The sequence below is a fragment of the Ambystoma mexicanum genome, chromosome 2p, assembly GCF_040938575.1.
Source record: "Ambystoma mexicanum isolate Mex_15411 chromosome 2p, UKY_AmexF1_1, whole genome shotgun sequence".
NCBI classification, from domain to species: Eukaryota; Metazoa; Chordata; class Amphibia; order Caudata; family Ambystomatidae; genus Ambystoma; species Ambystoma mexicanum.
Genome location: NC_090923.1, coordinates 1,410,639,298 through 1,410,656,152, shown reverse-complemented (window position 1 = coordinate 1,410,656,152; position 16,855 = coordinate 1,410,639,298). Strand labels below are relative to the sequence as shown.

General features: G+C 47.6%; 1 protein-coding gene across 8 annotated transcripts in view; it reads left to right on the top strand.

Moving 5' to 3' along the window:
* LOC138567561 (uncharacterized) overlaps positions 1 to 16,855 on the top strand; it is a 2,466,350-nt gene that overhangs the window by 1,495,125 nt on the left and 954,370 nt on the right. For 7 of the 8 annotated variants that reach the window (XM_069645900.1, XM_069645903.1, XM_069645902.1 and 4 more), the window contains 2 exons: positions 4,052 to 4,189; positions 5,037 to 5,177. In XM_069645900.1, the coding sequence (XP_069502001.1) occupies positions 4,052 to 4,189; positions 5,037 to 5,177 (279 nt within the window). The remainder of the gene's footprint in view (positions 1 to 4,051; positions 4,190 to 5,036; positions 5,178 to 16,855) is intronic. The other variant, XM_069645901.1, reaches the window with a different exon arrangement.

Sequence of the window (16,855 nt, the reverse complement as noted above, 5' to 3'; positions counted from 1 at the left end):
AGGCCAACATGGTTGAGTTCACTCAAGACCAGCTAGTTCTAATTATGGTACCTACAAGGCTGAGGGCCTTACAGGACAAATGGATTGGACACTTTAAGGCTGTGGGCAAACTTGGAGAGGTCAATTATTTGGTGTACTTAGGCCATCCTAAGGAGGCCCCCAGGGTCTTTCACGCCAACCGCCTACAGGCCTATGTCTCTAGACCAGAACTGGGAGCTTTGCTTCTATCAGGAGACGACGAGGAGGAGAGTGAAACTCTACCTGACCTCCTCCAACCTTTAGATGGAAAGATATGAGTTAATCTCTCTTCTGATCTGACTCTGGAACAACAGGAGGAGTGCAAAATTCTGTTAAATCAGTTTGCCCCTCTGTTTTCACTATCACCAGGCTTGACCCCTTGGAGCCAGCATGATATACTCACTAGTTATTGTCTCCCTGTCAAAAGCAGGGGTTACAGGATGTCAGATCATGGAAGAACCCACATAAAGGAAGAGGTCAACAGGATGCTTGATCTTGGGGTTATTGAGCCATCTACAAGTCCATAGTCTAATCCTGTTGTACTAGTACCAAAGGCAGGATCCAAGGAGTTGAGATTTTGTGTGGACTATAGAGCTCTTAATGAAGTCACCACGACTGGTGCCCATCCTTTACCTAGGACAGATGAGCTGGTGGACAAACTTGGTTCAGCCAAGTTCCTCAGTACATTTGACCTAATCTCAGGCTATTGACAAATGGCTCTGACTGACCATGCCAAGGTGAAAACTGCATTTTCAACCCCAGGAGGCCTCTACCAGTCTAAGGTTATGCCTTTTGGATTAAAGAATGCACCTGCTACATTCCATAGGATGGTAAATCATGTTCTGAATGGGATGGAGGACTTCTGCATGGCATACTTGGATGACATTGCAGTGTGTTCAGCCCTACTTGGAAAGAACATATTGACCACCTATGATATGTTTTGCAGGCTCTTGAGCAGGCCAATCTGGCCATAAAGGCAAGTAAATGTCAAATTGGTCAGCGTAAAGTGGTCTACCTTGGACATGAGGTAGGAGGAGGTGAAATAAGGCCATTGCCTAGCAAAGTACACACTGTACAAGACTGGGCCACCCCTACTACTCAAACCCAAGTAAGAGCCTTTTTAGGTCTCACAGGTTAGTATAGGAACCTCATAGAGAACTATGGGACCATAGCCTCTCCCTTAAATGTGATCTCCTCACCCAAATTCCCCAAGAAGGTCAAGTGGAATGAGGAGTGCACTAAGGCATTTGAAGGACTTAAGAAAGCCCTTTGTCAAGCTCCAGTCTTGAGAGCTCCTGACTACAACCAATCATTTATTGTACAAACTGATGCTTCCAATACAGTTACAGGTGCAGTTCTGAGTCAGCTGCATGAGAAAGGCAGGGAACACCCAATCTGCTTCATCAGTAGGAAACTGAAGGAGCCTGAAACAAGGTGGGCAACCATAGAACGTGAATGTTTTGCAATTGTGTGGTCTTTGAAGAAGTTTAGATCATACTTGTATGGATCTACTTTTGTAATTCAAGCAGACCACCAACGCTTGAGATGGTTAATGCAGATGAAGGGGGGAATCCTAAATTGTTAAGATGGTCTATCAGCCTTCGGGGGTTTGATTTTACCATAGAGCACAGGTCAGGGTGTAATCACCAAAATGCTGATGGTCTCTCCAGAAAGTATGACCGACTGGAGCAAGGAGATTCATCCAGGGGTGGATTAAATCCTCCTGTCCCTTAGTCTGGGGGGACGAGTGTTAGGGAGAATTCTCAGAAATGTGCCAATTCCTCTCTACCTTAGAGACCCCTAACTCTTTTGCTGGACTCTAGGACTGTTTCATTTTTACCTGGAGAGAGTGAGACCCTTTTCCCCACTCTCTCATGTATTTTAATGTGATTGAAACACTGTGTTACTTTTGGTTCTTGGAGTCTGACAAACTCCATAGGCATCTTTTTACATTGTAGCACCCAGCACCTTCAGTGTAGTGCTACAGGGAAGTCTTCCAGAGTTCCCCAAAGGTTTAAATACCTTTCTCTTGGATAACTACTGTTTCCAAGAGCAGTAAAGTGAAATTGGCCTTACTTACACTTTTACATTTCTAGACCCAGCACACACTATCTTACAATAGGGTGCTGGAGGGTTTACATAGTATCCCCTTTGTCTAGCTTCTCATGTAACAGTTTTATGTTACCCTTTCCTCAATGAATAGCTGGTGGCAGTGGTTTACTTTCTACTACCATGGTGTGCCTTTAAAGCGGGCTGCGTTCGCAGCTGCAGAAAAAGCACCCTTCGGTGCCATTTTTGTCAAAATGGCCTCAGTCGTGTTTTTTTGCCATTTCTTTGTGAGAAGGTACTTCTTGAGATTTACTCTGCGCACCAAACAAGGTTTGGTCCCTTGGTTAGTTTTGTCTTTGGCAGGATTCACAAGTGAAGCCTGCCTCTGGCTCCAGGGTGGGGCAGGAAGTGAGGGAGGTGCCCAAAACTCCCTGTGCTTAGTCTCGTAGGAGACAGGAATGCACTCCTAGGTGATTGGCCGGTTGACTGTCCGTCAAGGACAGCCACCCTGCTGGGTGATTGACAGCCAGGCTGGAATGAATGGGAGAAACCTGCATAAAAGGCGAGGCTTTTTGGCTTGGAAGGCAGAGTCGATCACTGGATGAAGGAATCCGAAGAAGAACTTGAAGAGGACGCCTGCTGCAACTCCTGGACCGTTGGTTTGCACGGTGAAGCCCTGCTGCTGTGCTGAAACTCCAAATTCGTATCGACCGAGAAGCCCCTGCAAGGACTACTTCTCCCTTTGAGTTGGTGGAACCAATCAACTCCAAGTAAGCCACCTGGACATCCTTCTCACAGCTGGTTGAATTTCCACCGAGTTGCTGCTGGAAACCGAAATACCAGGCAGAGGAACAACAGTTTGTGTAGGTTGCTTTTAAGCTGGCCAAGAGCTCCAGGAAGATCGTCCGGACTCTGAGTAAGTGGGACTGACAAAGCATGAGGCAACTCAATATCGTGCTGAACATCAGATGCAAGGAAAGCCCATCTCGACAGCCAGGAACCGTGGTGGTGCTGTTTGCCCTAGACGCCAGGAGCTGAGACACTGAATTGCCACTAGTTTGAAGATTGCAGAGCTGCACAGGAACAGAAGTCATCTGCTGCATTTTCTTCTAAACGAATGTACTGTAAAGTCTAAGAGAACGCACCTCTTGTTGTACATTTGTTTCTACTCTTAACAAGCCTAACAGCTTGTGGCCCTACATTGATTCTTCTTCTTCACTAAAGACTTCTAAAACATTGTGCAAAGACTTTTCTTACTTGCCTACAAGAAGTGCTTCAGCTACATAGACTTTTAGACTTCTGCCTATTGACTTTGGCCTAGCCTGTTTCACTCAAAGACTCTTCTCTCCTCTGACACTGGGGAGGGTTTAAAAGTATTTGCCTGCTTAAGAAGAATATTTGTGATCTCTTGCTTGTTCTTAATAACCTTTTCTTGAACACATCTCAGTTCTATTTTAAATGCTAACAGTAACAAATCAATGTCTACAGTGTCCTAACTATTGATGTCACCTGAGTGTGTAGGAAGTGTCTGTTTGGCATCCCCAAAGGGTGCTTGCTGATTTAGGAACTAAGAGTGTGTATTTTTGAAGGTATTTGTGTGTTTCTATTATATTGCTCCCTTCTAAAGAATGCTTATATAAATGACCGGTAAATAAATAATTATTTTATCAAGAAACCTTGAGTTTGAGTGTTTGTTTGAATACTTGCCACTGTGAATCTTTGTGTAAACACTTTACGGCTCACATTGACCCCTCTTGAGATAAGCCTGGCTGTTCTACCGGACTAAAAACCTGTGTAGTTCAGACTTTAGAAGGTAGGGTCTTATTGCCAGGAGGCTGAGATTGTTGTAGTACACCCTTAGTGTCCTACCCCAAATCTGTACCTAACAAGTGTTGCATCCTTTTTGTTCCAACAGCCTTGAGGATATGAGAATGTTGATCCTGCACCTAAACATTCATTGACACACATTACTTTTTTCACACAGTAAGCAGCTTGAAAGATCTACCTGTCCATATGCATAGCCCATCCCACGTGATTGACAGCAGAACATCTGCCAGCTCCTCTTTCGGGAACAGGGAATTGAGGAAGCAGGACATGGGAAACAAAAGATCTTATGCAGAAGGTACTTATGTGGATTTTGTTCTTTTCATCTGACTGTAATGCTAGCTCGTAGATCCAGTGTCTTCAGGAACAGTATTGTGAGCCAAAGGAATTTTAGGCTCCTCAGGCTGAGGTTAAATACCTGACATGTCCATTTATTCATTTATGGATGTCTCATCAAAAGCATTGTCTGGTTTTGGAGGCCACCTCTCCAAAAGGGTGAAGATTAGCGATAGTCCATAAAAAACGAATAAGGTGGTGCAGGATTGTGAATGATACAGTCTTAAATCTTTACAGATGTGGAAACGGAGTAGAGGGGTGCTACGATATTGTCTTGAAAACAACAAACATAAAGATACAGTAGAGCAAGAGGGAAGTTATAAAGCATGCATTTAAATACCTTGCCACTATAAATACAATATAGGATGATAAAACAAACACGCTTAAATGTCAAAAATCTATTAACACAGTAGAAGGAATATACATACTTGGGGAAGTTGTGGCACTGAAGTAAGGTCTGTTAAGATACTGTTTACATGTTGATGTGGACGGTTGTCACAGGAAAATAAAATGAATGGCTGAATCCTCCTGCCAGCACAGATGATGAAGACAAAGTGAGAAACAATCTATAAAGTACAGGATAAGACTCAAGATGTTAAACCTAGCTCATGAAGTTAATGCAGGCATTTAAAATGACAGAGTAGGTACTGTTGGTAGCCCTTACCTGCTGCCTCTACCTGTAAGGCTGCAAAGGAACTGTACTGTTCTGCTACTGTAAGGCATGTACCTTAGCCGCATCAGCCTGCCATCCTTTTGAGTGAATCATTGACTCTATATCAGAGCTCACCTTAAGATCTCTACTTCTCCAGCAGAGTCACCTCCTGATCAAGTGCACCTGTTAAACTCTGCAAAGAAAAAAACGTTCCATACACCAAATCAGTCACCCACCAGCTCCAGAAGCTCTCCTTCGATGTCCCCAGGTGGAAGGGATCAGAGGCGTCCAGACCGAGGTATGTGACATATTGTCTCCACCAAATCGTGATTAACGCTGCAAAGCAAGAAATGTCTGGATGCAGTTTGGAGCTCCTGATTTAGACTACCTCCCCCTAACCCCATATTAGCCCACTTCCACGGCTTAAAGCATGACATAACTCTGTGGGCCTCTTGAGGTCTCTCAGGGTTGAAGTACTCCAAAACACCATATTCTCAGTGGTGCAAGTAGCCTCACGTGGTTGGCTTCACTGTTATGTGGCAGAGATTCACTGATCTGGAATGAAGGTGGAATTCAGTTTGCCTGTATATCCCAACGAGTGCTATACCATGCCCATATTAAAATCCAGTACCAGCTCAAACAGCTACATTGTTGATACTGCCTTAAGACATTGAAACACACACAGAATTTTCTTTTTGCAACTTCCCTTCCATTGACATCAATGGAACCCCCAAATTAATGCCTATGGCTCTCATTACAAGTTTGGTGGTATCCTGCCAGTAATACCGGCAGGATACCACCAAATGGAATTAGCATTCCATGCGCCTGAAATCCCGGTGTTACTGGGATATTACAGGTGGCGGGAATGCCAGGAATTCCCCATTGAATGCAATCCCATAGGACTCTATGGGGGGCACTTAACTTAATTACTGGTGCCAGAAATGTCAGCAGTATTTGGCTGATGGGGGCCTGCTTTACCTCCAGCTCTTGGCTGGAGGTAAATCATCAACAAAGTTGGGGTCCGGTTTAATGTCTCTTTTTTTTACCGGATATGATAAACATATTTAACACAGCACCTTACAAGAGTCTCTGTAAGGTGCTGTGTTATATATGGAGGTAAATCAGTCACCCCCACCTGCAAACCTTTAGTTTCCCGGTGCAGGAAAAATGCTGATGGTAGTATTACCGCCACTTTTACCAGCATTTTTCCCGCACTGGGAAACTTATATTGACTCCCTATGTTTTGAACCTTTGCCTTACTTTGTATGCAAGTAAAGCATTTTTAGCTTCACTTGCCTGTTTGATTAAAGTCCCTCATTCAGGTTTTCCTGTACTTCATCAAAGCATAAATTAGTTTTCAATAATTGATTTGCATAGTTTGCTAATTAAATGTTTGATTAGCAAACCGACCCATTTGATTAGCAATTTTGTACTAATAATGTTAATCTCACCAGAAGTTATTTGTACTGAAGACATAAAATGAGCAATAATACAGCAGTTTTGCATCCCGCTGAAATAAGACATTGGTGAGAGGAGTGAGGCCTTGCAAATGTTTAAACTTTAGCTAGCCCTGCAGGTCGGGTAACTTTACCTATTCAACCTAAGAGAAATGCCCTCAACCCATAGCAACGGAGGACAACAAATTTAAAATGTGATTTCTGTAAAATGGTGCATGTCACTATAAACCCACTTTGTTTGGCACACTGCTGCCACCCAGAATCCAGCCATGCACAGTGAACTTGTGTTTGACATTTACTGCAAACAAAGTAAGTGTTAAATAAAGGTTTCAAAAATGTCTTGTAAATGCTGCTCGTCCTTCATAAAAGTGCGAGTGGACGAAAAAACTTTGTGAGCCATAGATGATTGTCTATAACATTTAAAAGGTTAGCTGCATCAATGGACACAAATAAATAGATATGATAAAAAGGCTTTGAAAATAGTTTGGCTGCTGTCTCCTGCAGCTGGTAATATATAATAAGATCATAATCCTAAAGCAAAGCGAGCTCTGGAGGCTAACTACAGTGTTTGGTATTGCAGTAGATCTGTAGATGTACAGACTGGATGGAAGTATTGATCCCTACTTTGCGTAAGCATCTAGTTCGCTTTGTGTATTCATCATGTAATCAAGACTAAGCAGAGTGGATGATGTATCAGACAGAAAACTTGACAAACTAGGTGGAATATTGTAGTTCTCCAGCATGGGCTCTTTCATGGATTCACATGCTCATGAATATTCCCCGTCAGGCTGGGAACAGTTGGTCAAAGAAAAAGCAGTTTCAATTACAAACTGTATTTCGAATGGATTGTGTCCTCCCACTTATTCCTTATATTTGATAAATCCACTTCTAGCTTGCTGGCCTCGGAATTTCTTTTTCAGTAGAGGGTACTACGCGTCAACGTCCCTCGAGTGGGTGTCCCTCGAAGGCCTCTGTATCGGCGCCGACATCACCAGGGATATAAATAGTCTCACGCAACGTCTGTTGTTCACTTCCGTTTTTTCCGTGCTTCGTAAGCCTCGGAGATGCAATGCTCGGTTCCTCAGTGAATCTTTCCAAACTTCGATATTCTTGAAGAAAACTTCAAATCTACGATGGCATCCTTGTCCGGTTCATCGACGCCACGATCCGGTTTAAAAAAATGCTGGGCTTGTGGAAAAAAGATGTTGTTGACTGATGCTCACAGAGTCTGCGTGTGGTGCCTGGGCCCAGAGCACCCGTGCTCAGAGTGCGATGAATGTATGTCCATGACAGGGGAAGCTGGAAAAAGGTAGGACCGTTAAACCTTCTACCCCTTCCAAATTGTCCTCGGCCGAGTAGAGACATTCGTTTCCTCGTCATCGGAGTAAACATTCCCGCTTGAGATCTCGAAGTGGTTCTCACCACTCATCCAGATCAAGACATACTAAGAAGAGGCGCTATAGATCACCTTCCTCTTTGTCTTCCAACTCACCAGAAAGGGTCACCTTCCACACGAAACATAGCTCTCCGGCTACGTTGGAGGAATTTCGCCAAAAAATGCCGAGGGTCTTCGAGGACGCGGCATTGTCCCCCTCGGAGATAACTGGCGTTGATACCCCGGGTGAAGGACCCGTTAAAGAGAAACGCTGTGAGTCATCGACCTCTGTAAATTAAAATCCTCGAGAGCGTCACAAACCCTCGAGTAGAGACAAGAACCCTTCACATAAGACTGCGTTATCGACGGCCCTTTCGACACACAAGACAACGCCATCAACGCCGTTGTTGGGCCCGACGAAAGGGAAGTCATCGAGACCTCATGCCCCGGCGGCGTCATCCGCGCATGAGGCTTTGAGAGATCCTTCGAAGGCGGCCAAAAGGACATTGATGACACCGGGCAGAATTCCGATTCTCTCGACGACTTCGGTGCCATACTTGAGTATATCAACGCCATTTGTAAATTTGTCGAGACCTATGACGTCTACATCGACAACTACAACCCTATCTCAAGCAGTATCCACCAATTTAGCTCCTTCATCGCTTGAAATGGGGTTTACTCCTTATCCACGCTCTGATTACTTCAGAGCTTTGTCCCCTATATATGAAGAAGGGGAAGACTCTGATGATGAAAGGCCCTTTGGCTTACAATCTTAAAGAGTTCCTATTCCAGAGGAGCTAATATCAGAGGAAGTCAGATTAAAAGACCTTCCGGAGTCTTTACAGGCGGCCAGTGGCATAGATACCTCCCCAGAGGCAGAATTCAGTAGACCAGAACCGGGGGAGCATGCAGAGATGTCTTATAGATCTCTCATGGCTAGAATTATGGAGTTTATGGGGTGGTCAGCACCTGCACCCTCTTTTCAACAAGATGATTTAACACACATCTTGCATAAAGGTCCTCAAGAAGACCCTATAGTTCCCTTTCATGCAGCATTACAGAGAAAAATGTCTACGAATTGGGAAATACTGGACTTAAACAAAAAGCTCTCTGCGAAATACAGAACGTCGACCTCAGATCCTCAATAGGGACGACGAGAAATTTGAAGCCATGGCCAGAAATGTCCTCGGCATACAGAATGGCACTTAAGTCAGTTAACGCCACTTGCAAGCTAGAGAGATTCAGCCACACCCTTTGGGAGTGCACTTCATCGGCGGCTGACCGTCGCCCAGAAGGGGACGAACGTGACGCATTCTTGAATATCATCAAGGACGGGAAGGATGCAATGTGTGAGTCCCTTCAAACGGTCTGGACTCTGCTGACAGCATCAGCAGAGCCATGGCGGCCAGTACCACAACCCGCAAATTTGCATGGTTGCGGAAGTCTGGTTTTGCTCCTGATGTACAAGCCAGACTTCTAAATATGCCCTTTGACGGCACCTCTCTGTTTGACAAGAAAGCTGATGACAGTTTGGAGAAATTGCAAACCTCCAAAGCGGCAGCCAAATCCCTTGTGGCTGCAATTCGTCAACTCCAAACCGCCCCACAGGTATGTCCTGGAGGGGAAAGCCCTTTCGTTTTTACTGCGCATTCTGATCAGGCAGAGGGCAGCCAGCTCAAAGGGACCAGAGATGATTTACGTCCTGGAGTGGAAAAAGCCCTTTTGTTTTTACTCCGCATTCTGATAAGGCAGAGGGCATCCAGCTCAAAGGGGCCAGAGACGATTTACCCGTGGTGGACAGGTCAAAGGTATAAAACCGGATCAGCAGGTACTGCCTTACCCTCAACATCTGCGTCGGCTGCCCCAAAACCCCTCTGAGGTCTCTCCACACAACACACCAATAGGAGGCAGGTTAACTCAACATTTGACAGAATGGCAGGCTATTACATCAGATGCTTCGGCATTGGAAACAATTGCCCAAGGTTACTGCCTGCCTTTCCTACACACGCCTCCGAGTCATCCAGCGGGGAGCAACTCTTTGAAGTTTCCAGACATGCTCCATATGCAGGAGATTTTAGACATGCTAGAGAAAGGTGCCATAGAACCGGTGCCTGTAGTGGAGAGGAACAAGGGTTGGTACTCCCCATACTTCCTAATACCAAAAATAGGACGAAAGATTGAGACCCATCTTGGACTTACGAGAATTGAACAAATTCCTCAGGAAGGACAAGTTCAAGATGGTAACCCTTTCTCAGATCCTTCAGGCCCTCCAGTTTCAGATTGGTTGGCATCTCTGGACCTTCAGGATGCTTACTTTCCTGTGTCTATACATCTCAAGCACCGAAAAAGTACCTGAGGTTCACCATTGGCAGCTCTCACTATCAATTTCGGGTTATGCCATTTTGGCTGACCTCCGCCCGAGGGTCTTCACCAAGTTAATGGCGGACGTGGCAGAAAGTCTAAGGAGGGGAGGGATTCATGTCTACCCCTACCTGTAAGACTGGTTGATCAGAGCAGTGTCCCCGGAACAAGCTCGGATCCATCTAGATTATATTTGCCACTTCCCCCACAACCTGGGCTTCTCCCTCAACTTAAACAAGTCACACATGATACCATCACAGAGACTCCAGTTCATTGGAGCATTCCTGGACACATCCCTAGGAAAAGCCTCGCCACCAGAGGTGAGGGCTCAAGATATTCTACAGATGGTGACCAGATTTCAAAATGCCCAGCGTCTACCAGCCATTGATTGTTTTTTTTTTGAGGTTGCTCTGCCTCATGGCATCCTGCATTTTTCTAGTGCCAGAGGCTCGCCTGGGAATGAGATCTCTCGAGTGTGCGCAATTCTCAGGAAGGATGTCAGATCTCCTACAAATCCCAAACAGAGTAGCACAAGACCTTCAGTGGTGGGCCTGTTGGGAGAACATCTCTAAAGGAGAACCGTTTTGGCTACCATGGCCGGAGATAATAGTAGTGACGGACGCATCACTCACGGAGTGGGGAGCCCATACCAACCATCAGCGGTCGTTGGTCTCCATCGGAGTCCAGACTACACCTTAACTTATTAGAGCTGAGAGCAATCAGGCTTGCACTGAAAGTTTTTCTGCCATCAGTACAGGGAAAAAATGTTCTGATAATGGCGGACAACACAGTGGCCATGCACTACCTCAACAAAAGAGGAGGCGTAGGGTCACTGCTACTGTGCAGAGAGGCAATGCAGCTTTGGTTATGGCCAATAGAGGAAGGAATCTCTCTATCGGCAGTTCACCTAGCCGGAGAGAAGAACACGGCAGTGGACACTCTGAGCAGGCAGACCACAGTCTCCCACGAGTGGGATCTAGCTCAGGAAGTCCTTCAAGAGATCTTCACCCTTTGGGGGAACCCCTCAGGAAGATCTGTTCGCAACAACTGTCAACAAGAAATGCGAATGATACTGCTCAATTGAATTTCCCCCGAGAGTAGCTCTAAGAGATGCGTTTGTGGTGGACTGGGAGTTTCCACTTCTGTACGCATTTCCTCCAGTCCCCGTCATTCCTCACGTTATATGGAGGCTGAGAAGATTCCGGAAACCCATGATTCTAATTGCCCCTGATTGGGCCAGGAGAACGTGGTACCCGGATCTTCTAGACATGTCCATCTGACCTCTGATTCGTCTTCCACAAAGAGAGGATCTTCTCTCGCAAGAGGAAGGTCAGGTTCTCCATCCTGATATCAGGACTCTCAACCTTCACGCTTGGTTTCTTAAAGGTTGAGATTCAAAGATTGGGACCTCCCGGATGACGTAATGGAGGTGTTGCTTTCGACCAGAAGGCCAGCAACTAAATCTTTATGCCGCTGCCGTTCAAACAAATTATGCAGCTGTTGTAGAGACAAGGATATTGACCCTTTTTCATGCATTATCTTTCATGCTATACTTGGCAAATTCAGGACTTCAAGTTGGCACAATAAAGGGTTACCTCGCCGCGCTATCAATCTTTAAACGCACGGCTGAGGAACCTTCATACTTCAAATTGCCTCTAGTCATTCAGTTTCTGAAAGGGTTGACTAATGTCTCCCCCCCCCCCCCCCAACTCCTTTTCAGGTCCCCCGTGGGGGATTTAAATCTAGTCTTAAAATTTAGCACTCCTTTTGAACCTCTTCTCACTCTAAGGTTTCTCACTCTAAAATGTCCTAGTCGCTTTAACATTTGCCAGAAGAGTGAGCGAATTACAAGCTTTATCTTGCAAACCTCCACATTCTATTTTTCACAAAGATAAAGTAGTTCTTCAACTGAAGCCGAATTTCCTCCCAAAAGTTGTTTCAGAATTCCATATCACATAAAAAATAACCTTGCCTTCATTTACCCTCCTCCTCACCCTGGGAAAGAGGAAGAGAGATTGCACAGGCTGGATCCAAAGCGTGCCTTGTGTTTTTTTTACATCAACAGACTCGCAAGGATTAGGCAAGCAGACCAGTTATTTGTCGGGTATGCAGGACATAAGATAGGTTTACCCATCACGAAACTGACCATCTCAAGATGGATAATTCTAACTATCATAGAGAGCTATAAATTGGCAGGAAAAGACCCTCCTCAACACCTTGGGGCTCGTTTAACTAGTGGTATCGCAGCCTCGACAGCTCTCCAAAGAGGAGTTCCAATAAAAGACATCTGTGCGGCTGCCACATGGTCGTTCGCACATACCTTTACCAAATTCTACAGTCTAGATTCCTCCACTAGCCAGGAGACTAAATTTGGGAAAACTGTATTGCACTCTGTGCATTCTTAAAACATTACTAAATTTTACTCCCGCCTCCTATACACATTACTGCTTTGCGAGTCTATCAAAGATAAGGAATATGTGGGAGGACACAATCCATTCGAAGAACAAGTTACTTACCAACTGTAACATTCTTTCGACTGGATGTTCTCCCACGTATTCCTTATCGCCCCTCCCATCCTTCCCCGCAGTAAAACTTCCCTTGTAGTTGCCGAATACGCTCCCTCAAAACTACTAACCATCTCATACTGGACAAACACAGCACTTCAAAAACGGAACTGAGCAACGGACGATGCGCAAGACTATTCATATCTGTGGTGACGCTGGTGCCGATACAGAGGCCTTCGAGGGACGTCGACGAGCAGCAACCCTCTACTGAAATTTTCTTTCCTAGGCCAGCAAGCTGGAAGTGGATTTATCAAAGATAAGGAATAGGTGGGAGCAACATCCAGTCGAAAGAACGGTACAGTTGGTAAGCAACTTGTTCTCCTTTAAACCAATCGCTGTCCTCTGGGTCATACTGCCACCATCAAATGACGGTCCTCTCCCTAAGCCCCTCCTCTGGCAGCCATCTTCAGATTTGTACCGCACATGTCAGTGTTGGCAGTCCTCGAGTTTGCTCTGGCAGCTACCTCGAAGGTTTCTTTTGTGTTTTCAACGGAAAACTATTCTATTTTTGTTTCGAAAGAGCCTGTGTGCTCTATTTTCCATCTGCCGAAAGCAGGGATCTGTTGTCGATGAATTTCAGCACCCCTCAAGGTCAAAGATCGTCGAAGATTCCAGAAGGCTGTTGGCCCTACTTTTCGCCCTCCGGGCATGACAGAAGAGAAGGAGACAAGGTCCTTCTTCAAGCCCTGCACCAGGTGCGGGCTACGGAATGTGTTGATTGAGGGCAAGCACCTGCAATGCCTCTACTGGCTGCATCCTGACCACAAGGAAGTGGAGTGTTAAGGTATGCCTTGGGTTCTCCAAGAAGATGATGAGGGATAGCACAGTAGACTGGCGGTGTGACTGAATGCCAAGGCCCGTTCTCCGAGCAGGGTCATGCCTCACCCAGGACCGGCCGGTCCGAGGAGCGGTCTTCTAAGTCCTTTGAGGGCACCTCATGCGTGGGGGCCCAAGACAAGGCCAAGAACTGCAAGTCTGAGTCCACCGAGTTCACCAGAGAAGCAGGTGCCAAGGTGGACAGGGCGCAATCGACATCACCATCTGCCTCCATTGCCAGCCGACAATCGAGCTCCTCCTCAGAAATCATCCAAGAAACTGTGCGAGAAGCCTGAGAAGCCACGGGCAGAGAAGGAGGCCGATCTGCCCAAGAAGGCCCAATCGGCACAGGATAAGACTTTGTCGACGATACAGTTGGTGGCGGCTGCTCTCACAACAGCTAAGGGTGCTGACCCTGTGAAGGTAACACCCGCAGCACAGAAGGTATCCCTGAATACGAGGCATGACCGCTGCAGTGACTTTGGCAAAGTCTGCCGGCACGCCGGAAAAGGGAAAACCGGCTAAGACCCTGGTTCCAGCCCCTCAGCAAGGAAAAAGGGTGGGGGGCGAGGAGGTCCCGAGACAACCCTCTCAGGCCATGACCCAAGCCATGGCGGTCTCGTCCATGGACAACGAGGACCTGGAGTCCTTACACACTGTCCACGAAAACATCGAGGAGTAGGACCGCAACCGCACGGGCCTAGTGTTCCGATCCCGCAAGCTCAGCCGACGGATGTGTCTCTGGACATTCTGTCGATCCTGCACAAGGTAGCGGAGATCCAGAAGAGGATGCCACAGGGCCCAATTCCAATGGTCCCCCAGGCCCCTGATCACCCTCCAGAGAAGATGATGAAGCGTCATCTGATGCCCCCATTTCAGCCTCCATATCCGCGTAGGCCCCCATCTCCGCCAGCAGACACAGGTACAGGGAGGGATACAGCCACTATGACGGCCGGACAGGATATTCTTACCAGCGGGCGGTGGGTTTCGCATTTGGATACTCCACATAGGGCATCCCCACTGGATGAGGTGGGGTCGTTCCATTCCATGATAGCCAGAGCCTCCAAGCTATTCCAGCTTTTGCCCGAAGAAACCAGGAAGGAGAGTGTCTTGTACCAGAGGCGCGAGGCCAAGAGTAGGACAATCATGCTGGTGCCCCTTCTGAACGACGTGTGGGAAGAGGGCCTGGCCCTCATGAAGAACCCTTGCACGGCTCCGGCCAATTGGGATAGGCTGGAGAAGAAGTGCTGGGTGCTGGAATCCGCACCCAAGTGCCAGAGGTTGCAACCATCGCTGGATTCGGTGTTATCCGCGGCCGCGAGGAAATGGTCAGCTAACCCGTCCTCGTCGTCTTTGATCCCTTCAGACAGCAAGGGGAAGAATATGGATGCCATGGGAAGGAAGCTGATTTACACCGCTGTGTCCACCATCAAGGCAGCCAGTGCACTGGCTATCCTAGCCAGGTACGAGAGGGAGCTCTGGTACAAGCTGGGTCTGATTTTGGAGTTCCTCCCCGACGATAAGAAGATGGAGGCAATCGCTCTCTTCCAGGAAGGGGAGGTGGTGTCTGATCACGCCATTCCATTTGCATTGGACGTCGCTGACAAGGGGTTCTGGCAGAGTGGGAACAGTGTCTGCCTTCATCGCTAAGGCTGGATGAAGGCCATGAATTTCCACCAGGAGGTCCAAGCGAAGGTACTGGACATGCCCTTCGGGGATGACCTATTTGGGAAGGTCGTCAATGAGTCCCTACAGGCCATCAAGGTGGATACGGAGACAGTCCGTTCCCTGGGCATCCTCCAGCAGCACTTCTCTTCTTTTCGCCCCTCAAGAGGAAAGTCGAGCAGGTCTTCCAAAGGTTTTGCCTCCTCGTACCTTCCAGATCCCTGACTCATTAAGCCTACAGAGGCCATTCCCTTGCCTACGGTAGCAGAGGACAGCGTCGAAGTCGCCCGTAGAGCAGGACGCCAGCACCAAAGCAAGCCTGAACCGACCAGGACGTCGGACCCCCACCGTTGAACCCCGGTGGGAGGCTGGCTGACTAAGTTCGTCAGTGAATAACGAAAAATCATCACCGACAGATGGGTGCTGGATACTCTCACCCAAGGCCATACCCTGAAGTTTCAGCACAGGTGTCGGCGGATCCCTCCGGTAGCCCGTCATGAGCAACACACCCCTCAGCTCCTGGAGGAGGTACAAGCCATGCTGCGAAAAGGGGCAAAAGAGCTAGTTGGCCAGCGACTCCGTGGCGGCAGAGTCTATTCCAGATACGTTTTGGTCAGAAAGAGGACAGGGATGGAGGCCCATTCTAGACTTTGATATCTGAACAGATGCCTCAAGTCCCAAACATTCAGATGGTCACGTTGCTATACGTGCTCTGCCAACTGGAAAAGGGAGACTTCTTGACGTTGCTGGACCGGGAGGACGCCTACTTCCACATCCCCATTCACAGGAAACACAAAGTTTCAACGCTTCGTATTGCAGGGACAACACTACCAGTTCAAGGCCCCAACTTTCGGCTTGAAATAAACCCCCAGGGTGTTCACAAAGTGCCTGGCACCGGTGGCGGCCCATCTACGTCAACAGGGCATAACGTGTACACATACCTGGACTGGCTGAGTTGCGCCCGCTCGCAGGAGCTGGCCCAGGGACACATGGAGACGACCGTCCAGCTACTTACAAATCTGGGATTCTCTGTCAACTATCCAAAGTCCTGCTTGACGCCAGTGCTGTTCCTAGGTGTCAGAATCAATACGGTGTCTTGCCTGGCATCTCCCTTGGAGGAGAGGATAGCAGCCATTCTAGTGATGGTGCAGCAGCTGTCGTTGACGAGAACAGCTGTGGTGCGAGCCATCAAGTCGTTCCTGGGCATGATGTCATCCTGCAACTACCTCCTCCCACTCTGCAGGTTGCAGATGTGGCCCGTCCAGGAATTCCTGGACGCCCGCTGGATACAAGTGTCCGGTAGCTTCACAGACAAGATTTCGTTCAATGACGAGTTCTGGCGGGCAATAGTATGGTAGGGCGTTCACCTCAACGTCGCCCAAGGCACGGGATTCCAGAACCCGCCATACCAGGAGACCGTCACCACGGATGCCTCCCTGGAGGGATGGAGAGCGCACACCGGACGTCTGCCTGCCAGAAGCATGTGGTTGCCAGAGGAGAAGTATCTTATCAACATTCTGAAGCTACGGGCAGTGTTCTGGGCCCTCAAGTCGTTCCTCCCGTCACTGAAAGGCAAGGTGTTAAGGATCTTCACGAACAACACCACCACCATGTTTTACATCAGGAAACAAGGGGGCACTCGATCCCTGGCGCTCTCAAAGGAGGCGCAGGACTTGTGGGGATGGGCCGTCAGACAAGGATGTTCCTCATCCCTCTTCACCTCGGGGGAGTCAAGAAC